The 27,580-nt window shown below is 40.1% G+C and overlaps 1 protein-coding gene across 1 annotated transcript in view; it reads right to left on the bottom strand.

Moving 5' to 3' along the window:
- Positions 1,894–27,580, bottom strand: part of GFRA2 (GDNF family receptor alpha 2) — a 71,514-nt gene continuing 45,827 nt past the window's right edge. Inside the window, exons 9-17 of the mRNA XM_021072774.1 lie at positions 27,109–27,245; positions 26,026–26,165; positions 19,204–19,285; positions 17,090–17,306; positions 15,414–15,476; positions 11,523–12,119; positions 5,923–6,020; positions 4,427–4,511; positions 1,894–2,123 (exon numbers count right to left, since the gene is read on the bottom strand). Coding sequence (XP_020928433.1) covers positions 1,996–2,123; positions 4,427–4,511; positions 5,923–6,020; positions 11,523–12,119; positions 15,414–15,476; positions 17,090–17,306; positions 19,204–19,285; positions 26,026–26,165; positions 27,109–27,245 — 1,547 coding nt within the window. The 3' untranslated portion in view covers positions 1,894–1,995. The remainder of the gene's footprint in view (positions 2,124–4,426; positions 4,512–5,922; positions 6,021–11,522; positions 12,120–15,413; positions 15,477–17,089; positions 17,307–19,203; positions 19,286–26,025; positions 26,166–27,108; positions 27,246–27,580) is intronic.

Genomic DNA, 27,580 nt, shown 5'->3' with positions numbered 1-27,580 from the left:
TGTGTTTGTGTGTATGTGTGATTTAAGATTTTTCTAATGGAGACTGCTTCCTCATGGATCCCAGTCAGATTCGTTAACCATTGAGCCATGGTGGGAACTCCTCCAGGGGGATAGTTTTTTGACCATAGTCTGTGGTAATGAGATAGACAGGAACCTTATACTAAGATAGTGCTTGGAACATATGGGGGGAAATTCCAGGCCTCCTGGCAGAGACCTAATACATGTCCCCAGAGTGGAGACTGACAACTTCTTACCCACTTTCCGAACATAGTCAGTGTTTCAACTCAGGGGAACTCTTCAACTGAGGGGCAGGATGTGTTCTAGGCACTCTGCCACACAGTCTCAGTCTGTGCCATGGATTTTTTCCCATGCATTCCCCAGAGAGACTGGTGGCCATTTACTTTGGAGACTACCTATTTAAATACCTACATCTTTGTGGTTTCTAGCTACTGCGTTGGCACTGATGCCAATGTCTAGAGGCCCAAAAAGTCAGGGGAGGAAAGTCCTACTCTGAATCTGTCACAAGGTGGTCCAGAGTGAAGGAAGGGCAGTTTGTGGCTGTTTTCCCAGTCCCATCATGTACAGCGGGAAATAGATGCATTGAGAAGCTAAGGATTTTTCATGGTATTGTTCATATAATTATGGCTCTTTGAAAAGAACTGTTGGAGACCACTCAACTGCTGAGTTCTGCAGAAGGCAGACTTGGTACGTGCAAAGGCACAATAAGCCAAGGAATGCTTATGGTGGCAATGGTCTGGTAGGCATCCATGCTGATGCAGGTTCTAAAGCACAGGGTCTCCTGCTAAGATAAAATAAGGGACTAATACAATCACTTTGCTGTCCTGCAAGCCACTGCATTGTGTCCTAGATAAATCCATCAGAGACTTTGTTGCTAGTAGCTTTCTGTAATCTCACAAGGAGGCAACCTTGAAGCTGCCTTGCCCGTTTCTGCCTAATTATGTCATCTTCTCTAATAAAAGCTAGGTGGGCTAAAGCCTAGGGGCCTTTGTTCCAAGAAACAGAATGCCTCCTGGTCCCCTACCTTTTTAAAATGTAAAGGAATCTCAGAGTCCCCATCATGGCTCAGTGGTTAACAAATCCGACTAGAAACCTTGCTCAGTGGGTTAAGGATCCGGTGTTGCTGTGGCTCTGGTGTGGGCCGGTGGCTACAGTTCCGATTCGACCCCTAGCCTGGGAACCTCCATATGTCGCAGGAGCAGCCCTAGAAAAGGCAAAAAGACAAAAATAAATAAATAATATATAATATAATAAAAGGTAATAAAAGAGTCTTGTGTTTTGTTTGCCGCGCCATCCCTTCCTCAGGATCTCTGTTGCCCAAGAGCGCTGGATGTGGCAAAGAACCAGCAATACTCCAGAAATATTTTTATTTTAATCCGAAGAAGATCAGCTTATTTTTCTGCTTATTCAGTTATAGAAATTACCCCAAAGTAATGGCCAAGGAAGAGAATGAAAGTTCTCTTCAAACCGAAGGAAGTTATCTAGTTGGAGTTCCTTTGTGGTACAGTCGATTAAGTATCTGGCAGTGTCACTGCTGTGGCGTGGGTTCAATCCCTGGCCCACTAACCTCCACATGCCACAGGCACCACCAAAAAAAAAAGAAAGGAAAAAGCCATCTCCAGAGTCAGAGAGTAATCAATCCATATAACATACAGCTCAGCACTGTTTATTCCTTCGTAAAACGACCAAGGGACACACATTATGGTGTGCATACACATTTGTTCCTATATTTGGATTAGGCAGGGCTTAGGTAAGCCCTCCAATTTCAGTTATTCCACCTTCACAGAGAAATGCATCAACATATTTTACTCCCGTTCGTACTCACGACATAGAGGTTTCCTTGAAAGTAAAATAAAACACGGCTGCAAACAGATGCCTGGCTTTCATGGATTTATTTGTATTTTTTCTTACAAATTACATCAAATATCACATGGTCCTCAAGTGGTCCCTCTGGTCCGTACATGGAGGGGACGGTGATCAGAGCCCCTTCGGGAGCATCCCTTTCTTGGGAGCCCTGAAGGAGTAACGCCGCTTGCTGCTCAGGTGTCGGACCACTTGCTTCTGATGATTATCCACCATTTGAGGAAATACAAGCTCATCTCCATCTATACATATTTTAAAACAAATGAAACAATGATCTTCTTTAGACTGTTAAGACATCTCCCATCCATTAAACTCACATTTCCTCACATTAATCTCACAATTGTTAATTGCACAAATATAATACTGCTCTGATTTTGATGATGTCTGTATCCACTGGTGCTAAAATTTTAATATGGATGTCAGTCAGTTTATATAAAAAAGAATATATACATGTATGACTGGGTCACTTTGCTGTACAGCAGAAACTGAGGAAACATTGTAAATCAACTATATTTTAATTTTTTAATTAGTTTATATGAAGTGTTTGTATAGAAACTTTGTTACTAGCAAATGAACCATTAGGGAAATGCACAATAATTAGAAAATCTCTTATGAATGAATGGATGGATGATAGATGGATAGATAAATTTGTAAATGAATGAATAAATGTTACTGTTTTGTGAAAAAATCTGGGGTCATGGAATTAAAAATTCTATGTTAAAAAAAAAGTGGGCATAAATGCCACATTTCTCAAGAATATAAGCAGAGCGCCAAGGAACAGAATTTAATGTCCAATTGAAGTAAAGCTGAAAAACAACTCTTTTGACTTTTATCTATAAAATGCCATCCTTTCGCTGGAAGGAGGGAGCGATTTGAGTTGGTCTTCTTCCACTTGGATTTGCCTTCACGTTTTGATACTACGTTTCTCTCCTTCGGGATATTTGTGGCTAAAGATATCAAAATAGCCTGAGATACTCCAGGGTAAAGCCTCAAGGGCAAGGTGTGTCTGGGAATAGAAACAACTGCAGTGATTGGAAGCGAGGCCCCCTGCAGGAGGAAGAGGGGCTGAGATGGGGGGAAGGCGACCCCACCTCCTCTCTCCTGGAGGTCAAAGTTTCTACTCACTGCCTCTTCTGATCTTAAGAGGGGTTGCAACCTTCTTTAGGCCCCTGCAAGTCCAGGGCTCACTCTCTTTTAGTTCTTAATCTCTAGAAATCAAGAGAACTGTCACCCAGAAACTCTCAAAACTGTCTTAGACTCCAAAGTGAAAAGAAGAGGGCTTGTCATGGGTTAAATTATCATTCCTGCAAAAGATGTTGCAGTCCTAACCGCCAGTGCACGTGAATGTGACCTTATGTGGAATTAGGATCTTTGCAGATGATCAAGATGAAAGGGTGGGCCCTAATCTGACTGTGGCCTTGAAAAAGAGGAAATTTGGACAAAGACATGCACAGGAAGTACGCCACGTGAAGATGGAGGCCGACCTCAGGGGTGATGTATCTACGAGCCAAGGATGACACAGGTTGCTGGCAAGTCACCATAAGTTAGGAGTTTGGAAAAGGTTCTCTCTCCTCGCTCTCAAAAGGAACCAGCCCCACTGACATCTTGCTTCTGAACTTGTGGCCTCCAGAAACCTCAGAAATCTGAGGCTTAAGCCCTGTGGTTTGTGGCACTTTGTTACAACAGCCCCAGCAAACTCATTCTCTGCTACACTAGCTATAAATATATATAAATAAAAGAAGAATAAATATAAGAAATTATATAGAAAGGAAGAAGAAAGAAAGAGAAAGAGGAAGGAAGGATGGAAGAAAGGAAGAATAAAATAAAGGGAGGAGAGAAGGGAAAGAAAGAAGAGAGAAATGAATCTGTCTGTGGCTTTTCTCACACTCCAAATCTGCTAGTCTTTTTCTTTTTTTTTTTTTTTTTTTTTTGACTTTTTAGGACCACACCTGGGGCATATGGAAGTTTCCAGGCTAGGGGCCAAAGAGGAGCTGCAGTTGCCAGCCACAGCCACATGAGATCTGATCCAAGTCTGCAACCTACACCACAGCTCATGGCAATGCAAGGTCCTTAACCAATGAGCAAGGCCAGGGATTAAACCCACATCCTCATAGATACTAGTCGAGTTTGTTTCCACCGAGCCAAATCTGCCAGAGATTTAAATGTAGGTGGGAGAAGCTGGAGCAGGTGGGCGGGGTGGGCGGTGCCTGCTTCTGGCATGTGCACTGTAGCTTGGAGCACATCTGGACGCACAGACAGCTGGGAAGCAATGAGCATTAAAATGGTTGATTACGTATTTACAGCTGCTTACATCTAACCATTAGTCCTGCTTAAAAGTAGCTGGAGTGTGCCCCAAGTAAATGCTTCTGTCTACACAGCTCTGCAGTGTGAAGGAGGACCAATTCTTGCCACGAGTGCATCTGGGGACTGGGCAAAGGGCACAGGGGTCAGCTCAGATCCCCCCACTCACTAGCTCTGTGACCTTGGGCAGAAGGTTAGACACGTGGTCTCTTACAAGTAGTTCTACTAAGAAGTCATTGCTTACTTGTCTTCTTATTTTTGAAATATATTAATCTAATTGTCTCCAAAAGTAAAATATTGAGGGATCCTTCACTATTCAAGGGTCGAACCTAAAATAACATTAAAAAAATAGATTACCATTTCAACACATACTTTTAAAAAGTTGAATTATAAGGTTATTTGCTTATATATAAAAAAATGAAGAATAAATACATTCTATTTAAACTACCCCCCAGAACAATGTCGTCTTAAAAAAAAAAAAAAAACCCAGAAAATATCAATTAAAGGGAATAAATGGTGTAACAAACTCATGGATAAAATTTCAGAAATCTGAATATCATAGATTAAAGAAATCTGAATGTTACTAACTTAAATAGAAATACATCTAATTTTTAAATTAACTTTTTAAAAGTTATTAGTAACTAAAAGGCTATCCTGAGAAGACTCATCTGCCTTCTCAGTTCATTTTATCAAACAGTTAATGTGGCTGGTTCACATTTAGAATGCTGGAGAAGTATATTTTAATATTTTATGTAGTGGAACAGTCCTTACAAAAGAGTTTCTCACTGTTGATATTGTTTCAAATGAGAGAAAATCTCATATAATTGTGACAACTTCCTTCATCTCATTCCTGTACAAACTCCTTTGGTTGGTTCCTGCTATGTATACTTCACATATATCAGGATTTAATTATTCTTAAATCTTCAGTGAAGTTTTCTCAATAAAATAGCTTTTTGCTTTTAAAGTTTATCTGTATTTTAAATTTTTTGTAGTACAGACACAATTTTTTTATTTTATTGTGAATCTGCGAAATTATTATTACTATTATTTTGCTTTTTATTAGGGCCATACCCACGGCATATAGAAGTTCCTAGGCTGGGATCAAATGGGAGCTACAGCTGCTGGCCTACACCACAGCCACTGCAATGCCGGATCCGAGCTGCATCTGTGACCTACACAACAGCTCATGGCAATTCTGGATCTTTAACCCACTGAGGGAGGCCAGGACCGAACCCACATCCTCACGGATATTAGTCGGATTCTTTTCCACTGTACCACAACAGGAACTCCAAATCTATGAAGTGCTGAATGAGACTCCTACAACACAGTTTTGGTTATATACTTTTCCTTTTTTTTTTTTTTTTTTTCTTTTGCTAGGAAAATTTTCCATCACAGGATGCAAAATTACACTACGTGAAAATTAATAACACAAGTAACTAAACTGAATGTGGGAATTAACACCTACATTACATGATATAAATATTCATATTACATGATCTATATAAATAAATAGTACGTTTATATCCTGACAATCCTGCTTTATATAATGCAAATAAATATCACAAAATAGCTCTTGTACTAGTAATAAAATGAGCAAATTTGGGTTTTTTGGGTTACTCTTCGTTAAGCCTCGAAATTACCAAGTGCACATCAGTAAGTCCAGCAAATGCCCAATTGATTGCTCCTGTTTCCATTTTCAGTCAGTAATTCATCAGTCACATGACCTCAATGTCAAATCACCTTCTTGAGGGGGATGGTCTGGAGCCACTCCATGGAGTTCACATCAAAGACGTCCACTGCATTTTCACTGTACACTGAGAGATACGGGGCGCTGTAACCTGGGAGAAAGGGAGGAGGTGACAGCCAGCGTGGGCTTCATGATTCATTTTTTACTTGGAATTTTTATTAGGATAATTATAGATTCACACGCAGTTGAAGAAATAACACAGAAAGATCTCTTGCACACTGCCCAGGTTTCCCCAGTGCAACACTTTGCAAAGCTAGCATACTGATGTTGATAGCATTGACCTAGCCATCTTAGGCAGATTTCCCCAATTTTCTAGCACTTGTGTGTGTGGGTCTGTGTGTCTGTGTGTCTCTGTGTGTGTGTGAAGAGCTATGCAATGTTACCACCTGTGTAGGTTCATGTAGCCACCATCATAGTCAAGACATGGACTATTTCCAAGGATCCCTGGTGGTGCCCTTTTTAATACCACTCAGCTCCTCTGCATCTCCTCCTCCTTCCTTAATTCCTGGGAATCCATATAATCTGTACCCCATTTCTAACATTTTGTCATTTCAAAAGCATTATATGAGTGGAACCATATAGGGCTCATGATTAATTATATCTGCTAAACTCAAATACATTTTAAAAAGAAAACACTTCAGATTGGAAACTGGAAAGAATTCCGTAAGAGTACTCTAATTATCATATAGTAGCAGCCTCAAAATATTTTTAATAGACACGGTTAACATAAATAAAAACAGCAAACGAATGATGCACATGGATCAAATTACAAAAACCTTTCTAACACCTTCATCTAACAGCAGCTTTATTAAGCAATTTCATAACATTTCAAAATCTGCGGCTCCTAAACCAGGTCATCTCACAACAAGAGTATGGTATAAGATTAGAACGGTATAGGAGTTCCCTTTGTGGCTCGGTAGTTAACAAACCCAACTAGGACCCATGAGGATCGGGTTTGATCCCTGGCCTCACTCACTGGGTTAAGGATCCAGTGTTGCTGTGAGCTTTGGTGTAGGTCACAGACACAGCTCCGATCCCTTGTTGCTGTGTCCGTGGCGTAGCCCAGCGGCAGTAGCTCCCATCGGACCCCTAGACTGGGAACTTTCATATGCCGTGGGTGAGGCCCTAAAAACAAAAAACAAAAAACAAAAGATTAGAGCAGTCTATGTGGGGAGTGAAATTAATGAACAAAGCAGTGAAAACTTCCAACCAATAACATTTTTGGAACGTTCTACTTTATTAATGATAACCTCTTGCAGATCCTAAGTACTCTCCTCAACATGAAAATGTCTCCCCATTAGGAACAGCAGTATAACCACCTCTTCCTATGCTCATGGTGTGCATCTTGGAAGCGCTATTTACCTTTCACGTCCTCCCCTTCCCAGCCCTCTGTCACTTCAGTCCACGGCAATCTGACTTGTGCCTTAAACCCTCCATTAAAACTGCTCTCACTACAAACCATCACCCACCAAGTGTTCTAAAACCAACAGACACGTTTCAGTCTTTATCTTGACAGTTCAGCGATACTTGCCTCCCAGAATCTTCCATCTCAGTTTCCTTTGCGGGCTTCCTGCCCTCTGACCGTCCCTCTAATATTTGTATTTGGTGGTCCTCTGACCTGTGCCCTCTTCTCTTGTGACTCTGTTTACTCTCACACCAGCAGTACAGCCTCAGCCTAACCAAGGAAGAAGGCTGACGAGGTCAGAAACCAGTCACGGATTTCATCATTACCAGGTGTGAGAGGGCCAGACATCATATGCCTTGATGGGACATATACAAAACTACTAATAAAGTATTCTCATTAGAAGCCTTTAAAGCTCATTTTCAGTTGCAGGAAATTCAGGATGTAGAGGGAGAAGTTAGAAAGCACCGTGAGGGGACAGACAGATCCAGACTGTAGAACATCCTATAGGACAACAAAGCAATGGCATGAAAGACCACTCAAGAGGAGAAGATATTTAAGAGATAACTATAACATGCAATGTATGGACCTTTTTTGGATTCTGATTCCAAGGGATACACTGTCAAAAGAGATGTCTTTGGGACAATCAGGGATATTTGATAGATGTTGAAAAAGAATCATTGGTGATTTCTTAAGAGGTGATAATAACAATGTGGTTTTGCGAGAAAAATCTCCATATTTTCAGATGCATGTTCAAATGTGTAGAGATGGAATGAGAGCGATGGCTGGGATTGGATTTCAAATACTTCAACAACATAGCAAAAAAAATTACATTAGCCTATCCCTTCCTCCTCTGCCCATCTGAATTTGTCCCACCTTGTGTTGTCCTATCTCAGTGAACATCAGTGGCAGCCACTCATTTGCTCAGCTAGGAAGTCTGAGACTCATTCCAATCATTTCTGATTCTCTGGTCCCTGAGCTTCCACTTCCAATCAAAGGCGAAGTTTTGTCAATTCTATCTCTTCAATATCCCTCAGACCCTCTCTTCTCCATCCCAACTGCCTCTACCATACATAGTTTTAATCCTCAGTTTCTACAGTGACCTCCAAGTTGGTCTCCTGGGCTCCAGTGTCACCTCTCATTATCTTTAACTGCACCACTGGAGCCTAGGGGTTTTTCTGAAGTGCAAATTTAACCACATCAGGGCATCTGTGTCCTGCCTCATGAGAATCCCTCCAGCCCCATCTCCTGAACTCTCATCTTGAACTCCATGCCTGAAACACTGAATTTATTATAGTTCTTCACCAAGCGCAGTGTGTATGGTCTATTCCAGTTATGATGGAGAATTACCCTCCCACCATCAACAATGATAAAACTGGGAGTTCCCATCATGGCACAGCAGAAACGAATCTGACTAGGAACCATGAGGTTGCAGGTTCAATCCCTGGCCTCGCTCAGTGGGTTAAGGATCCAGCATTGCTGTAAGCTGTGGTGCAGGTTGCAGACGGCTCAGATCTGGTGTTGCTGTGGCTGTGGTTCAGGCCAGCAGCTGTAGCTCTGATTAGAGCCCTAGCCTGGGAACCTCCATATGCTACAGGTGTGGCCCTAAAAGAAAAAAAATTATAAAACTGGATGAAACATATGAAATAACTGTCTTTAGGCAGTTATCAGTAGACGGCACAGAACTGCCATTCGTAAAATAAGATAAATGCATAAGGTGGGTTCCATATTCCCCTATTTTTCTGCCTAAAGGATATCTCCAAAATTGCAATGCAGGAAAATAGAGCCCAAGCAGAGAGTAGAAGTTTTGCTGGGCAAAATAAACAAATTCTAGTATTTCTGGAATTTGCAAAGCACAGTATGCAGAGAAAGAAGCCACAAAAAAAGTGTTCCAGAAATCTGCATAGCAGTTCTCTGAAAGTTCCTGGGCAAGTCCAAAACTGCACACACACAGGGCAGAACTCCACAAGACCCACTTGGAGCATTGAACAATGAACGGAAATTTTACAGACAGTACAATGCTTGAATTATTTTAGATTTCTGACTCAGACAGAATAGAGAAACTACTGATGAAAAATCCAGGCATTCAGTTGAGACCCAGAAAGGCCAGTGTTTAGGTGTAAGGACTAAAAGAAAAGCCAAAATAGACCCACCCTAATAAATTCTAAATCCAAGACTCAGCAAAACTAAAGTGATCCATCAGTAGATTAATTGCATGTCAAAACAAAACACACAACCCTCTCTAGAGAAATATACAATATAATCCAAAGTCCATATATCATAGCATTCATAATGTCCAGCAAAGGATAAAAAATAATAAGACATGGAGTTCTGGCTGTGGCATAACAGCATCAACAGCGTCTCTGCAGCACCAGAACACAGGTTTGATCCCTGGCTTGGCACAGTGAGTTAAAGGATCCAGCCCTGCCACAGCTATAGCATAGGCTGCAACTGTGGCTGGGATCTGATCTCTGGCCCAGGAACTCCATATGTGGCAGGGCAGCCAAAAAAGAAAAAACAATAATAATGACATGGAAAATAACATCCTTAATCAAAAAAAGTAAATATAAGTGGACCTATATAAGCCATATGTTGGAATAATTATAAATAATTTTATAAATAGTTCAATATTTTTTAAGGGCCACAGGTGAGGCATGTAGAAGTTCCCAGGCTAGGGGTTGAATTGGAGCTACAGCTGCCAGCCTACACCACAGCCACAGCAGTGTCAGGTCTGAGCCATATCTGCAACCTATACCACAGCTCACAGCAATGCCCAATCCTTAACCCACTGAGCAGGGCCAGGGATCGAACCTGCATCCTCATGGATACTAGTCAGGTTTGTTACTGCCACACCACAATAGGAACTCCAATAGTTCAAGACTTTATGAAAAAAATATAAACAAATTAGAAAGGAGAAGTTTGGCAAAGAAGTGGAAATTAAAAAAAAAAAAGTACTTGAAAATAGAGAATAGAAGATTATAATACCTGAAATGCGTAACAATCCCTGGACAAAGCAGGGGGAAAAGATCAGTGAACCTGAAGACAGCATCAATATAAATTTAAACCAAAACAGAGAAGGGAAGACAGATTTTTAAAAAACGGAGCCTCAACAACTTGTGCAACAAAATCAAGAAGCCTAATATACATGTAGTTGGATCTCCAGAAAAAAGAAAATGGGTTAAAAAATTTTTAGAAAAGATAATGCCTAAAAATTTTCCCAAATTAATGAAAGGTGTCAATCTTCAGATCCAAAAAGTTCTGAAAGCCCCAAGAAGAATACATACAATGAAAACCAAATATAAGCACATGAAAGTCAATCTGCTGAAAACCAAAGACAATGAGAAAATCTTGAAGGCTGTCAAATAGAAAAGACACAGGGAACAACAGTAAAAACAGCTGATTTCTCATCAGAGACAGTGAAAGTCAGAGAACAATAGAACTATATTTATAAAGTGTTGAAAGAATAAAACACTTCTCATTTTTTCAGCAAGCCTTCCCAGATACACCAGTTTAGAATAAGTATCCTTCCTATGCTCTCCTGTAAAATACTATACTCCTCTATCACAGCATTTGCTTAATTATTGGTCTCATATCATGATAGTAATCTCCATAAGGATACAAACTGTCTATCTTACTGTGTTTAATATTGTGCCCTTAACTTCTGGCATAGCAAGTTGTTCATATTAAGTGTTCAACTGCTATTCTCTAAGTGAATTTTTTTAAAAAAAGGCTGTATTTAATTTATAATATGATGACCTGCATCAATAAATTTAAACAGGCTAAAATTACTTAGGAAGCTTATACGTAGACTTTATGGAAGCTAAACTTACAAAGCAAAAAGCAATTTACTTAGTAACTATTTCTCATGGTTAATTAACATTCATGCGACTTTCAGTGACCATGAAGATATTTAGGAGCTTACAAAAAGCAACAACTTGGATTACGGATATATTTTAGGTAAATAAGCCAATGAATATAGTAAAAATGAAAGGCCAAGTCACTTCCCACGTGTGACTTAGATACCGCTTCACCAGAGCTATTCTACTGAAAAAGACATAGACAAATTAGGAAAATAATCTTCAAAAATAAAGCCTGTCATTAACCATATTTGGACATAGGATATAGAACTGTAATGATGAGGCTGGAGAGAGAGAGAGAGAGAGAAGGTAATAAATTGTAAGAAAGCCTTACGGCAGTAAGTTGGAGTTGCTGGCCACATCAGTTCCACTGGCCTCGATCTGAGGCCCCTGCTGTCAGTGTAAATTCCAATGCTCTTAAAACACAACAGGTACTCGATACTAGAGATCTCAATGGCACAGAGAGCATCCACTGGTTGATGTGCGATAAAAGACAGTGTAGGGTCACGGGAGTGCAACATCCTGTACGGAATCCCTTCTCTCTGCAAGGGGTATCTCAGGAATCCGGACTGGAACCCCACGCAGAGCTGTTCACTGAAGATGGCCATCCACTGGATGGTGGTTGGGGTTCGCAGCTCTTTGAATTTTCTGTGAGAAATTTTCTTGCTCCGAAATAGCTCATAACAGAAGACCTGGCTTTTCCAAGCAACACAGAGGCAGGTGTGGGCCCCTTGGCACACTGTTCCAGAGGTCATGGTCTGGCACCCTTTGGTTTCTTCCAGCTTGTGAACATCGGTCTTCTGGCCATCCAAAGCTGACATGGGCAATAACTGGACCTGATGACTTCGTCCCGAGATCACTGCAACCATCCGACCATGGGGGATGAGCTCAATCTGGTGAATGTTCTTCATGTCACCAACTCGAATAATTTCTACACAAATACACATATTTGGCAGTCATCTTCAGATTCAAAATAATTTCTATTTCTTTATTTCGACTGCTCTTCAAATTTTACCCAAAAGCATTAAGAAAGATCCCAATAACAGCAGTTCCTGTGTGGCACAGCGAGTTAAGGATCCTGAATGACAGCAGCTGTGACACAGGTTGAAACTGCAGCATAGGTTCGATCCCTGGCCCAGGAACTTCCACAGGCCGCAGGTGCAGGCAAAAAAAAAAAGGGGGGGGGGAAGTTCCCAATAAAAATGATCTGATAGGAGTTCCCAGTGTGGCTCATCAGGTTAAGAACCCAACCAGTGCACATGAGGATGCTGGTTCAACTCCTGGCCTCTGTCAGTGGGCGAAGGATCCATTGTTGCCATAAACTGCGGCATAGGTTTCAGTTGCAGCTTGGATCTGTTATTACTGTAGCTGTGGTGACAAGCAGGCAGCCACAGCTCTGATTAGATCCCTAGCCCTGGAACTTCCATATGCCTCAGGGGCAGTTATGAAAAGAAAAAGAAAAAAATGATCTGATAAATCTTCCTAATGTCATTAACTTGAATAATTTCTCTACAAATAAAACAGTAAGTTGCCTTCAAATTAGCTATGTTTTCTCATCTTTAAAAATTTCTTTATCAAGGTATAATTGACAGATAACATTAGTTTCAGAAATACAACATAATGATTCAATATTTGTATATATTGTGAAATGGTCACCACAATAAGTCTAGCTAACATCCAATACCGTACATAATTATTTTTTCTTGTTAAAAAAAAAAAAAAACTTCTAAAACCTACTCTCTTAGCAACTTTCAAATATAGAGCATGGTATTACTAACTATGGTCAACTTTCTGTGCATTACATATCCAGGACCTATTTATTTTATAACTGGAAGTTTGTACCTTTTAAACCCCTTCACTCATTTTGCCCATTACCCCCACCACTGGCAACCACTAATCTCTTCTCTGTATCTAGAACTTGTTTGTTTAGATTCCACATATAAGTGAGATCATATGGTATTTATCTTTCTCTGTCTGATTTACTTCACTTGGCATAACACCCTTGGGTCCATGTTGTTGCAAATGGAAAGATTTCATTTTTTATGACTGAATAACATCCCATCGTGTGTGTGTGTGTGTGTGTGTGTGTGTGTGTGTGTGTGTAAAACACATCCTTATCCATTCATCTATTGATAGACACTTAGGTGGTTTCCATATCTTGAACATTACAAATAAGGCTGCAATGAACATGGGGGTGCTGATATATTTTCAAGTTAGTGCTTTTGTTTTCTTCAAATAAATCTCCAAAAGTGAAATTGCTGGATCACATGGTAGTTCTGGTTTTTTGTTTGTTTGTTTGTTTTTGAGGAACTTCCATACTGTTTTCCATGTGGCTGCATTAGCATACATTCCCGGGAGTTCCTGTTGGGGCGCAGTGGAAATGAATCTGACTAGGAACCGTGAGGTTGTGGGTTGGATCCCTGGGCTAGCTCAATGGGTTGGGGATCCAGCGTTGCCGTGAGCTGTGGTGTAGGTCAAAGACATGGCTCGGATCTGGCACTGCTGTGGCTGCAGTGTAGGCCAGCAGCTGTAGCTCTGATTCGAATGAATATATATACATTCCCAACAGCAGTACACAAGGGTTCTCTTTTCTCCACATCCTCACTAACACTTGCTACTTCTCAGTTTTTTGATAATAGCCATTCTAACAGGTGTGAGGTGATATCTTGTGGTTTTGATTTGCATTCTCCTAGTACTTTTTCATGTACCTGTTGGCCATCTGTATGTCTTCTTTGGAAAAATGTCTATTCAGAGCCTCTTCTCTGACCACCTTTTAATCTGATTGCTGAGGGTTTTTTTGTTTGTTTGTTTTGCTATTGAGTTGTATGAGTTCTTTATATGTTTTGGATATTAACCCCTTATAAGATAGATGATTTGCAAATAATGTCTCCCATTTGATAGACTGCCTTTTCATTTTGCTGATGGTTTCCTTTGCTATGCAGAAGAATGTTTCCCCATTTTAAAATTATTTCCAATTATTATGCCAATGGATTTAAATCAGGCTCTAATAAAATCAGACACCAACTCAAAGGGGGTTTGAAAAGGATTTTAAAAAGATAGGAAGAGAAGAATAAGAGATCAAAAATCATATAGGTAAAAAAAAGGTAATTATTCCAGTGATAAATAATTACTTTAATAATAAAATTAGCATAATAAAGCACTAAACTTAGTCCTGAAATTTCAGACAGCAAGGTAAACAACTCTCAATGTCTAACAGACGGAAACATACTACTTCTTTAGGGGAAAAAAATTGTCCTTTTTTTCCAGTGCCCAATTGATTCCATCATCATACAAATATTTATTGAGTGACTACTATATGCCAGGCGCTGTTTAAGTGCATGGAATACAGTATTGAACGAAGAGTTCAATACTGCTCTTATGCTGACACCTGGTGGACACTTCATAGGCCTCCTCCCCAGGACTGAGTCACCCACACAGCAGGGAGGGCTTCAATAGAGAACAAAGCAGGTTCTCCTTTATCTAACCTATACTGGAATACAAGACATTCAAGAGCATAGCTCTATTAGAATGGCCCCTCTTCACTTCACCTACACCCTCTCCCCATCTTTCTCAAACAACCATGACAGCCTAACAAAAACAGATATCTCTGCTGTCTTTTTTTTTTTTTTTTTTGTCTTTTGTCTTTTTGTCTTTTGTTGTTGTTGTTGTTGCTATTTCTTGGGCCGCTCCCGCGGCATATGGAGGTTCCCAGGCTAGGGGTCGAATCGGAGCTGTAGCCACCGGCCTACGCCAGAGCCACAGCAACACGGGATCCGAGCCGCGTCTGCAACCTACACCACAGCTCACGGCAACGCCGGATCATTAACCCACTGAGCAAGGGCAGGGACCAAACCCGCAACCTCATGGTTCCTAGTCGGATTCGTTAACCACTGCGCCACGACGGGAACTCCATCTCTGCTGTCTTATCTGGGAAATACACAGTTTTATGTTGCTGAGGAATCAAGCAGAACTGTGTTTTCTTTCATGCACCAACTTGAACATGATAAACTAACTTCTTACAGTGGACTTATTAGATAAAACCGCCTGTGAAGATATTTCGACTCCAGGGGATTATGGGTTTCTAAAAGCAGAGAAGTCATCCTTTGCCTTGAAAACACCTCAAATCAGATGTGGAAAATTTCTTTTACACAAAGAGAAAAAAAACTGATATTATTATTATTATTAGAGTTTAAAGTTATTCTAGAACAGTAAAGACTCTCCTTACCATCTATGGTGACGTGGACAACAAATAACCCTTCTTCATTTCCCAGAGCAATTCTTTTGTGGTCTATATTTGACACATAAATAAAAACATCAGGCACTTTTTTGGGCAAATATTAAAGTGAAGCTAATAGGATAAACTGGACAACTTTATCAATGTTGAAGAAGTTTAGAAATCAAAGTAAATACATATTTAGTAATATTACAATGAAAAGAAACAATAAGAATAATTAATTTGTACTATGATTTTGCTTTCAGATTACAGAAGAATAAAACATTACTTTTCTCAACAGAAATATCATTACAAAGTAATCTTTATAAGTACTTAAAATAACATATATATTCAAATGATACACTTTGAAATTTGATATAAATGTGATGTTTCATGAATGAAAAAAATTATAATTTAATTTGTCAGTGACTGTGGCCTGAGCTACAACAGCACAGGAGTGTGTGTGTAAGAACAGTGAAAAGTAAAACTGAAAAGTGAAAAGACAGCACTTATGAGTGAATGCTTTGAATACAAAGCACAGAAACATTTATTAGCTTATTCAATCCTCTCCATAGCTGAAAAACTGGAATTATCTGCATTTAACACAAAAAATTTAGCAACTAGCTTTGTGTTACCCAGGGGGCAATAGCTAAGCAGCTGTTACTGTCACCATCACATAAGGCAGAAGAAACGCTGTTTAAGAAATACAGGAGTTCCTATTGTGGCACAGGAGGTTAAGGATCCAACATTGTCTCTGCAGAGGCAAGGATTTGATCCCTGGCCCAGTGCAATGGTTTAAGGATCTGGAGTTGCTGCAGCTGTGGCATAGAGGGCAGCTGCAACCCGGATTCAACCCCTGGCATGGGAATTTCCATATGCCACAGGTGCAGCAAAAAAAAAAAAAAAAAAAAAAAAAAAGAAAGGAAAGGAGGGAGGGAGGAGAAAAAAAAAGAAACACAGGTATTCTTGTTTATTGATAAAACTTTTTTTTTGTCTTTTTAGGGCTGCACCCCCGGCATATGCAGGTTCCCAGACTAGGGGTCAAATTAGAGCTGTAGCTGCCAGCCTACACCACAGCAACACCAGATCCGAGCTGCATCTGCAACCTATACCACAGCTCATGGCAACGCTGGATCCTTAACCCACTGAGCGATGCCAGGGATCAAACCTGCATCCTCATGGATGCTAGTCAGATTTGTTTTCACTGAGCCATGACAGGAATTTCTACTGATAAAACTTTTGATATTAATCTTAGCAATTCATTCATTTATTCACTAGTTTTTCACTTATTTATTGAGTATTGGTTTGGGAATTTAGAATTTTTCAGGCTTGAGAAAGGTATTCCTGTAGATTAAAGTAACACTTTTTTAGGGAGTTCCCTCGTGGTGCAGCAGGTTAAAGATCTGGCATTTCCATTGCTGTGGCTTGGGTCGCTGCTGTGGAGCAGATTCAATCCCTGGCCTGGGAATTTCTACATGCCATGGGTGTGGCCAAAAAGGAAAAAAAGAAGAAACACCCTCTTGGGCAGGGCCTGGGGAGCCATCATGGAATCAACTATATTTTTGCAGAGAATCTGATGAGTGACACAGGATGGAAGGGGAAGGACACCCCCACCCACCCCACCAATAGCCAGATTTCGTGGTGGTAAGGGGCGTGGACCTAACAGGATAAATATTATAAATCCATACCTACGATTGCAGCTGTCTGGGTGGTTTTGATCAGGGACAGGTTGCTGTCATAAGCCTCTTTCAGAACATAGACTGTGCGGTCTCTGCAATGACTTTTTCTCAATATCTTGTGCAATTTGCTCAGCACTCCCACCCACGCACTCTTCTCATTCTCGCTATCTGCTAAGATTGGGATTGAATATCTATCACTAGGTGCCGAGAGCTGGGAAGCTGTGACCTAGAACGATTTAAGGAATACCTAGGTTATTAGACAGCTGACATTCTTTAGGCCAGACTGTTCAGCATTTCTCATTCAATGACCATTGGTAAACGGCACTTCTAGTAATATTACCCTCCTCCTGTCTAAAAAAATAAATGATGTGAGCTCCAGAACCCAGATCAAAAGCAAAATGTCAGAATCCTTTCTATTTTGACCTTCATAAAACCATCCCTGTTCTCTGACTACCTAAAATCTTAATACTTCATCAAATGAAACTAGCTATGATTTACCAGGTGCTCACTCTATACCAGGAACTGCTCTAAGGAATTTGCATGCTTTTTTGTTTTTTGTTTTCTGGTTTTTGTTTTTAGGGCCGCACTCATGGCATATGGAGGTTCCCTGGCTAGGGGTCCAATCAGAGCTATAGCCGCAGGCCCACAACACAACCACAGCAATGCTGGATCCGCAACCTACACCACAGCTCACAGCTCACGGCAATGCTGGATCCTTAACCCACTGAGCCAGGCCAGGGATGGAACCCACATCCTCATGGATACTAATTGGGTTCATTAACCACTGAGCCATGATGGGAACTCCGAAACTTTCATGTTTTAATTGATTGAATCCTCCCAGAAACTTCAGTGAGTGGATATTACTATTCTCTCCATTTTATCTGCAAGAAGCACAGTGAGGTAGAATGCAGGCATTACGATGCTGGAACCTACACTCTGAGCCTCTATTTCTTTCATTCTAACGCACAGCTTTGCCCCTTTAGATATCTCTGAAATGGCAATGCTTTGCAATTGCAATCATTATAATCGATTGCGATATTACGGAATGCTCAGGAGGTTTTCGTTGTTGTTGTTGTTAGAAAATATTCAGAAATACTTCAGTTTTCCTGGCTGCTACCTGCCTCTACTTTACATCATTACTAGTAAATGGCAAATCAAATTTAAATTTTAAAATATATAATTAGGCTAGCAGAACCCTACATTCATTTACAAAACTTTTCTTTTGTGAGCATCAAGGAAGCAGCAATGACACCATAAATTCCCACCCGGTAAGTCAGCTCCAAATGGCCAGGTCTCAGTAGGATCTCTGGGTGGCTGGATAGAGTCTAAATAGATTTCTTAGCTCTTTGGCCTAAGGAACTAAGAGTACTTCTGTCTGGCCTTTGTTAAATACAAGATTTGTAGGCTGACTGTAACCACATGGGTTGCAAGGAGATAGCAGTCCTTTGCTTTCTCTGTCACTTTAACTCATTCTGGAATCACTTTTTACATCACTTTTTACAATTTTTTACATACATTTTTTAAAGAGCAGAGTGTCTACTTTTTAAGAGATCGCAAAACTACCTCCTTCTCCAATTTTTCCACTTTGTACTCTTGGTTTGAATCTGAATTATGACTTCAACATATTGCCTCAGAGGAAACTTATTTTACGAAAATGCCTCTAGTTTTCGAAGCCACACATTCATGTTACTGCAGGCCCATGAATCCTCAGCCATTTATATCTTTCTTCCTCTGTCACTGTTTTTTCCCTCTTCTTTCACCACCTTCCCCACTCGAGTACTGTTCTGCTTTGTCAGCTTCACCTGTTTTCAGCTATGAATTGAACCTGTCCTGTTACCTTAGTGCGGGATGAATGGACGCCCTCAGGAATATTTGTATTTTAAGTCTTAGTAGGATGGAAGACTAAGACATGTGCAAAAAGCTCTTCACAGTATTTCTGAATAAGAATAGGGTGATGGATTTATTGCGGCAAATGGGAGGGAGAGGAAAGTGATTCCACAGCACTTCTAAAATCTCAACTCAGGGGACCTTCGGCAGCCCAAAGAGCCTTGATCCCTATACACAGGCAAGGAGAGAAACAAAAAGGATCTTAAAAGGGATCCAAGGGCAGCAGGCATGCTTACTTTAAACATACGAGGCATTTCCTTTCTCCTTAGGGGAATGAAATCAGAGGGCCAGACTGAACTGACGGAAAACGCTCCATCCCTGGAGGAAAAGCAAGACACTGGGAGTGAGGAGAATCACCCGAAAGTGAGTAAAACGTCACACTCAATTTTAATTTCCTTGATTTTTAACATTCCTTTTTGACAGTGATTAAAATGGAATACCAAGAGGACCCGGCCAGCGACGTATTATCAGAAAATCCAAGTTAATTCTGGGCTGTCCCTGACTCACAGTTCAAATGAAACTAGGAGGAGTTCCTCTCGTGGCTCAGTGGTTAATCCGACTAGGAACCATGAGGTTGCAGGTTCGATCCCTGGCCTTGCTCAGTGGGTTAAGGATCTGGCGTTGCCGTGAGCTGTGGTGTAGATCGCAGATGCGGCTCGAATCCCACGTTGCTGTGGCTCTTGCATTGGCCGGTGGCTACAACTCGGATTCGACCCCTAGCCTGGGAACTTCCATAAGTCAAAGAAATGGCAAAAAGACAAAAAAAAAAAAAAAAAAAAATGAAACTGGGAAATGAGCATCAGTCTGACTCCAAAGCCACAGACCTAGAATATGGGTCACGTGCCCTCAGATCAACTCCTTTGTATGCTTTTGAAATGTTCTTGAGATATACTCGACATATAATAAACTGAACATATTAAAAGTGGACAATTAGATTCGAAGTTTTGATTTATGTATGCACCTGTGAGACCCCCACCACACGGGAGATAATGAACCTGTCCATCACTGCCCAAAGGCCCAAAGTTTCCTCATGCAGTTTTCTAACCCCTTCTCCCCCTCCAACCTTGGCACTCCTCCCCCTTCCCCCACTGATCCACTTTCAGCCACTCTAGATTAATTTGCATTTTCCAGCATTTTATAGAACTGGAAACTTACAACACGTGTTCTCTTAGTCTGGCTTTTTCTCAGAATAATTTTGAGATTAATTTCTGCTGTCGCATGGATTAATACTCCTTTTTCTTTCTTTTTTTTTTTTTGTCTTTTTGTCTTTTTGCCATTTCCTGGGCCGCTCCCACAGCATATGGAGGTTCCCAGGCTAGGGGTCGAATCGGAGCTGTAGCTGCCAGCCTATGCCAGAGCCACAGCAACGCAGGATCTGAGCCTCATCTGCAACCTACACCACAGCTCCTGGCAACGCCGGATCCTTAACGTGCTGGGCAAGGCCAGGGATCAAACCCACAACCTCATGGTTCCTAGTTGGATTTGTTAACCACTGAGCCACGATGGGAACTCCATTCATTTCTTTTTCTTGATGAACAATAATATTTCATTGTATGGATATGCCACAATGTATTCATCCGTTAACAGCCATGGAGGTTGTTTCAAGTTTGGGGCTATTTTAAACAAAGTTGCTATGGATGTTTATGTATGTCTTTATGGATATATGCTTTCTCTTGGGGAAAGACCTAGAACCACAAAGACTAGCTCATACATTAGGTGTATATTTCACTTTTTTTTTCTCTTTATGGCCACACCTGTGGTATATGGAGGTTCCCAGGCTGGGGGTTGAATCAGAGCTGCAGCTGCCAACCTACACCACAGCCATAGCAACACCAGATCCAAGTCGCATCTGCAACCTATGCCACAGCTTGCAGCACTCCCAGATCCTTAACCCACTGAGTGAACAAGGCCAGGGATCCTGTGTCCTTACAGAGACTACATCAGATTCTTAACCCGCTGAGCCACAATGGAAAACTCCTATATTTAACTTTTAAGCTCTTCCAAAGTGGTTCTATGATTTACAAAGCAATGTATGAGAGACTGCTTTGTATGAGGGGTCCTCCACATCCTGTCAGCACCTGAAATAGTCTTTTATTTTATTTAATTTATTTTTATTTAATTTATTTTATTGGTCTCTTTTTAATATATTTTATTTTTGCTTTTTAGGGATGCACCCATGCATATGGGGGTTCCCAGGCTAAGGGTCAAATCAGAGCAGTAGCCGCCGGCATACACCACAGCCACAGCGACGCCAGATGTGAGCCACGTCTGTGACCTACACCACAGCTCATGGCAATGCTGGATCCTTAACCCTGAGCCAGGCCAGGGATCGAACCTGCAGCCTCCTGAATCCTAGTCAGATTCATGAAATAGTCTTTTAATTTTAGTCTTTCTTATGGATGTCGAGTGGTGTCTCCTTGTTTCATGTGAATTTCCCTAATAATTAATGATGCTGAGCAGATGCTTATTAATGTGCTTATTTGGCATAAGTATCTTCTATGTTCAAGTATCTTTTCAAATCCTTTGCCCACTTTTTTTTTTATTAAGCTATTTTCTTATTGAAGAAAATTTTATAAAGATAAATTTTATAAATTTAGATAAATTTTATAAATTTATCTAAAGGATATAAGTCCTTTTCAGATATTTGAATTGCCCCAATCCACAAATTCTATGACCTCTCTTAACCACGTATTTCAGGGAGCAGAAGTTTTAAATTTTGAAGAAGTCTAGTTTATCAATGTTTTCATTTTATGTGTTGTCTTTGGTGTTTTATTTAAGAATTATTTCCCTTATCCAAGATCAGGAAAGTTTTCTTCTATGTTTACATTTAGGTACTTTATACTTTTAGGTTTCACATTTAGTTCTATGATCTATTTTGAGTTAGTTTCTGTGTATAGTAAAAAGTATAGATCAGAGTTGATTTGTTTACATACGGATATCTAAAATTCCAATATCATTTGTTGATAGCTTTGCAACATGTTCAAAATATTGTATATATTAAAGTAACAGAATAGAAAATCCAGAAATATATTTACAAATATATTTTATATATGAAAATATATATTTATATAACAAACACATACTTGTATGTATATTATAAAATATGTATTTATGTATTATATATAAATATACTGTATATACTTATACATATCATATATAAATAAATTTTATATGTATATTATATATTTCCAGACTTTTTTCAAAGTTGTTTAGGCTTTTCTAGCTCTTTTTCACTTCTCCATGAATTTTAGAATCACCTTGTCAATTTCTACAAAAAAGAATTAAGAAGCCTACTGGAATTTTAATTAAAATTGTGTTGAAACTATAGGTCAGTTTCGAGAACATATAAATATGATCCCTGTTACTCCATCTTAGTTGGAAGTAGAAGTCTATTTGATCCAATTCACTTGATATTTTTCAACTTCTCCAATATTTAGAACAAACTCTTTTCTTTCCCCTAATGCAATCGTCTTCCAATACATCCTTAAAGCTGTCAGTGTTACTTTCACTTTCTCGGTCTTGATGACTTAAAACCTCAGTACCAGGGTTCCTGCGGTGGCTTAGCAGTTAACCATGCGGTTGTGGGTCCGATCCTTGGCCTCACTCAGTGGATTAAGGATCCAGCGTTGCCATGAGCTGTGGTGTAGGTCACAGACGCGGCTCAGATCCAGTGTTGCTGTGGCTGTGGCGTAGGCCAGCAGCTATATCTCTGATTCAACCCCTAGCCTGGGAACCTCCATATGCCACAGGCATGGCCCTAAAAAGACAAAAACAAACAAACAAAAAACCCTCAGTACCATCTGGTAGTGTTACTTTGTTTTTTTGTTTTGTTTTGTTTCGTTTTAGGGCCACAGCTGCAGCATAAGGAAGTTCCTAGGTCAGGGGTCAAATCGGAGCTGTAGCCACTGGCCACAGCCACAGCCACACCAGATCCAAGCCACATCTGTGACCTATGCCACAGCCTACAGCAACACTGGGCCTAGAAGATTCAGAAGAGTTAGGGGAACAGAGAACATATTGCATTTCCCTCAACAGAATATACTTGCTATACATTCACTGGTTCAGAATCTTTATTAAACATTTAAACAGTGTCTGGAGTGACATCTGCAAAAATGGCAGAGTAAGGATCTCTAAAGAGTCTCTCCTGCATAAAATAAATGAGAAAACTAACAAAACTCATCAGAATCAACTTTTTCAGAACTCTCTAATTTAACCAAGGTTTGTGGCAATCTGTGATGGATTTATTTTTTTAAAAAAAACAAACAAACAAACAGCTGAGGAGATCCTACTCTGGCATAGTGTGTTAAGGATCTGGCATTGCCAGAGCTGTGGGTGGTGTCAATCTCTGGCCCAAGAACTTCCATATGCTGCAGATGCAGCCATGGAAAGAAAAAAAAGAGCAAACTAAACCGAGAACAAGCAGAAGGAAGGAAATAATAACGATTAGAGTGAAAATGAATGAAATAAAGAATAGGAAAAATAAGGAGTTCCCGTCGTGGCGCAGTGGTTAACGAATCCGACTAGGAACCATGAGGTTTCGGGTTCGGTCCCTGCCCTTGCTCAGTGGGTTAACGATCCGGCGTTGCCGTGAGCTGTGGTGTAGGTTGCAGACGCGGCTCAGATCCCACGTTGCTGTGGCTCTGGCGTAGGCCGGTGGCTACGGCTCCGATTCGACCCCTAGCCTGGGAACCTCCATATGCCGCGGGAGCGGCCCAAGAAATAGCAACAACAACAACAACAACAACAAAAAGACAAAAGACAAAAAAAAAAAAAAAAAAAAGAATAGGAAAAATAAGAGAAAATCAAGAAAACCAAAAGTTGGTTCTTTGAAAAGATCAGCAAATGATCTTTGTCAAAATGACAAAGCTAAAGCTAAATGGAACAAGAAAAAAAACGAAATTACTAAAGTCAGCAGTGAAAGTGAGAACACTACTTCTGCTCCTTCAGAAATTAAAAGTATAAAGAAATACTACGAATGAGTATATGCCCCCCTCAAATTGGATAATCTAAATAAAATGGAAGCATTCCTAAAAAAAAAAAAAAAAAAAACCCACAAAAAAACATCCCATAAAGAAAGGTCCTGGGGAGTTCCCATTGTGTCACAGTGGAAACAAATCCAACTAATATCCATGAGGATGCGGGTTCAATCCCTGGCTTTGCTCAGTGGGTGGGGGATCCAGTGTTGCTGTGGCTGTGGTGTAGGCCAGCAGCTGCTGATCTGACTACTAGCCTGGGAACTTCCATATGCTGCCCATGCAGCCGTAAAAGACAAAAACAAAAAAACTTTCTCATCACTTGGTCTTTCCTTTACCTAGATCACTCCTTCACCAAATATTTATAAATTTCATTCCTTTACTAAGAGTTCTGACCAAACAAGTCATTATTTGGTATTAGAAAATAACATTTTAATACAAAAAGCAACTCAAAGTGGTTCAAAGACCTAAATAAATTCGACTCCTGCCCTGGGAAGTTCCATATGCTGTGAGTGCAGCCCTGAAAAGAGAAAGAGAGAGAGAGAGAGAGAGAGAGAGAGAGAGAGAGAAAGAAAGGAAGGAAGGAAGGAAGGAAGGAAGGAAGGAAGGAAGGAAGGAAGGAAGGAAGGAAGGAAGGAAGAAAGAAAGAAAGAAGGAAAGAAAGGAGGGAGGGAGGGAAGGAAGGAAGGAGAAAAGAAAAGAAAAGAAAGAGAGAGAGAAAGAAAGAGAGAAAGAGAGAAAGAGAAAGAAAGAAAGAAAAAGAGAGAAAGAAAGAAGGAAAGAAAAGAAAGGAAGAAAGAAGGAAAGAAAGAAAAGTCCTGGACCAGATGACTTGACTAGTGAATTCTACCAAACATATCTAATGCCAAAACTTCACAAACACTTACAAAAGAAGAGAAAGTACTTCCCAACTTATTCTGAGGTCAGTGTACACTAACACCAAACATGGCCAAAGACAGCACAAGAAAAAAAAAAAAAAAACAAACAACTATAGACCAATATCCTATATTAATATAGATGCAAATATCCTCAATAAATTCTATTGAATCCAATCCAGCAGCATCCAAAAAGGATTATATACCATGACCAAGTGAGATTTACTCCAGGATTGTAAGGCTGGTTCTACACACTAATATCAATCAAAGTAATATGTCATAGGAATAAAGGGGAAACAACTACATGATCTTCTTAACAGACACCCGAGAAGCACTAGTGAAAACCCAGTACCCTTTCCGGAAAAAAACAATCAAAAAACCAGAATGGAAGTTCATTTTCTCAACCTGATAAAGGGCATCAGCCATGAAAACTAATGAAGTATCGATAGATGCTACATGAGTGAACCTTGAATCTTCTTTGTTTAGTCAAAGAAACCAGTCATAAAACTCCACATATGGTATGATTCCATTTGTGTAAATATTCAGACTAGGCATCCATAGAGACAGAAACAAATTAGTGGCTGCCAGAGGCTGGGGGCAGGGGTGAATATAGAGTGATTGCTGATTAATAAGGCTTGTTCTTGGTGTGATGAAAATGTTCCAAAATTATATTGTGGTGATGGTTTTACAACCTTGTGAATATACTAAAAGCCAGTGAATTACACACTTTAAAATGGTGAATTTTGTAATACATGAATAATATTTCAAGGTAGAGTGTCTAATTTTGAGGTTGTGTTTCTTTTCCTGCTACACACGCATACACACACAAAATAAACTTTTGACTCAAAAACTCTTAAAAGTATTATGCAATTATAAGCCATACCTAAGAGGTAATGATGCAAATCTTAGACAAACATCTTCTATTTTAAAGTTCACATGGCAATGGAGAAAATAATAAAGTTACCATAAGTTAAAAAACAACCCTATTGTTAAAATATCAAAAACAATTTTTATTCCCAGATTTTTTTTTTTTTTCTTTTTGGCCATGCCTAAGGCATGCGGAAGTTCCCAGGCCAAGAATCAAACCTGCACCCCAGCAGTGATCCAAACCACAGCAGTGACAATGCTGGATTCCCAACCTTCTGAACCATCAGGGCATTTCTATTCTCAAATTTGTTTGATAAAAATTGTTCTCCCTTTCAAAGCTTACCTCAAGTCAATCACTTGACTCACTACAACACTGGGTTTTGAGTCTTTTTCTTCGTCCACATCATACAGAAAGAGTTTGAAGTCGCAGACTACAGCCAATGCCCTCTGCCATCCTTTTTTCATTCCTGCTTTCTTGGGGATCTTTAGTTTTTATTTTTCAAAAAAAAAAAAAAAACAAATAAAAGCAATCCAAGCTGAAACATCAAATCCTACCCAATTATTACATATAAAATTAAAATAATAAAAATGTGTTGGAAATCTATCACTTTTCTTGTTAAAAACTGGAACAGCACCATATACATAATTGAAATTTTACAGCAAGGCAGTTCCTTTGAGGACTGAACGATTCGTGTGTTGTGAAAATAAGATTAATACCATTTCAATTAACTTGAATACCAGTCACAGGTTTGCCTCGAGGTAATGTTAAATTCAAGTTGTGTAGCCTCGAATTCAACTCAGATTTTAAATATTTCCCAAGAAGATTATTTTCCTTTTAGTCTCATAATTTATCATTGCTGATTGGAAGTCAAAGTTATATCATGAGTAGAAAGTTTAGCTCTTGTTCATTGCAAGGTAATATCTAAGAGGAAACACTGGGACATTTGAAAATATCCTTTTGGGGACAGCTAAAATTTGTTCTGAAATTACTTTGGGATGGAATAAATATTTTCAATTGCATGTAATTAGTACTGTGTAACAAACATATCATAAATATTTCTGATAAATGTGCACACATCGCACATTTTGAAAAATGGTTAATTAACTCTTTAAAAGAGTTCATCTGGAGTTTCCGTCGTGGCTCGGTGGTTAACAACTCTGACTAGGAACCATGAGGTTGAGGGTTTGATCCCTGGCCTTGCTCAGTGGGTTAAGTAAGGATCTGGCGTTGCCGTGAGCTGTGGTGTAGGCTGCAGACGAGGCTCGGATCTTGCATTGCTGTGTCTCTGGTGTAGGCCGGCGGCTACAGCTCTGATTCGACCCCTAGCCTGGGAACCTCCATATACCGTGGGAGCGGCCCTGGAAAAGGCAAAAAGACAAAAAAAAAAAAAAAAGAGTTCATATGAACCCCCAAATCGACACTTACCCAGACATGGCCTTCATAGGCTGTTCCCATGCCTTTCTGTGCATCTAGGCAGAAAGCAACTTTCTTCTGATGAAAAGGCACTGGACAAGCTCTGGGAGCTTTTTCTACACAAGTTGTATGACATGAGAACCCACAGGCTTTTTGAAGGAAAGAAAGAGATATGATTGTGGTGATGGCAGGGCGGGGGGATACAATGATTTGACACCTCGACCCCCACTGTAGAGGTCGAAACGCTAAAAACGACATTTCCCAGACTCTGTTGGAACTAAGTTTTGGACCTGATTTAAGCTCCACTAATACCACAACTTTCTGTGAGACTTTGAGTAGAGTCAAAGCCGGGAGATGCAGGATGTAGCACATCCATTTTACTGGCTTGGATCTTGGTAGATGGAGGGTGAGTCACAGCCACAGAAGTGGCTTCCTAACTTGATGGGAGCTTTCTTAACTCTAGAGCAGCAGGGTCCTTCCTGAC

The sequence above is a fragment of the Sus scrofa genome, chromosome 14 (assembly GCF_000003025.6).
Source record: "Sus scrofa isolate TJ Tabasco breed Duroc chromosome 14, Sscrofa11.1, whole genome shotgun sequence".
NCBI classification, from domain to species: domain Eukaryota; kingdom Metazoa; phylum Chordata; class Mammalia; order Artiodactyla; family Suidae; genus Sus; species Sus scrofa.
The sequence above is the reverse complement of the archived record's forward strand: the minus strand, read 5'-3'. Positions and strand labels throughout refer to the sequence as shown.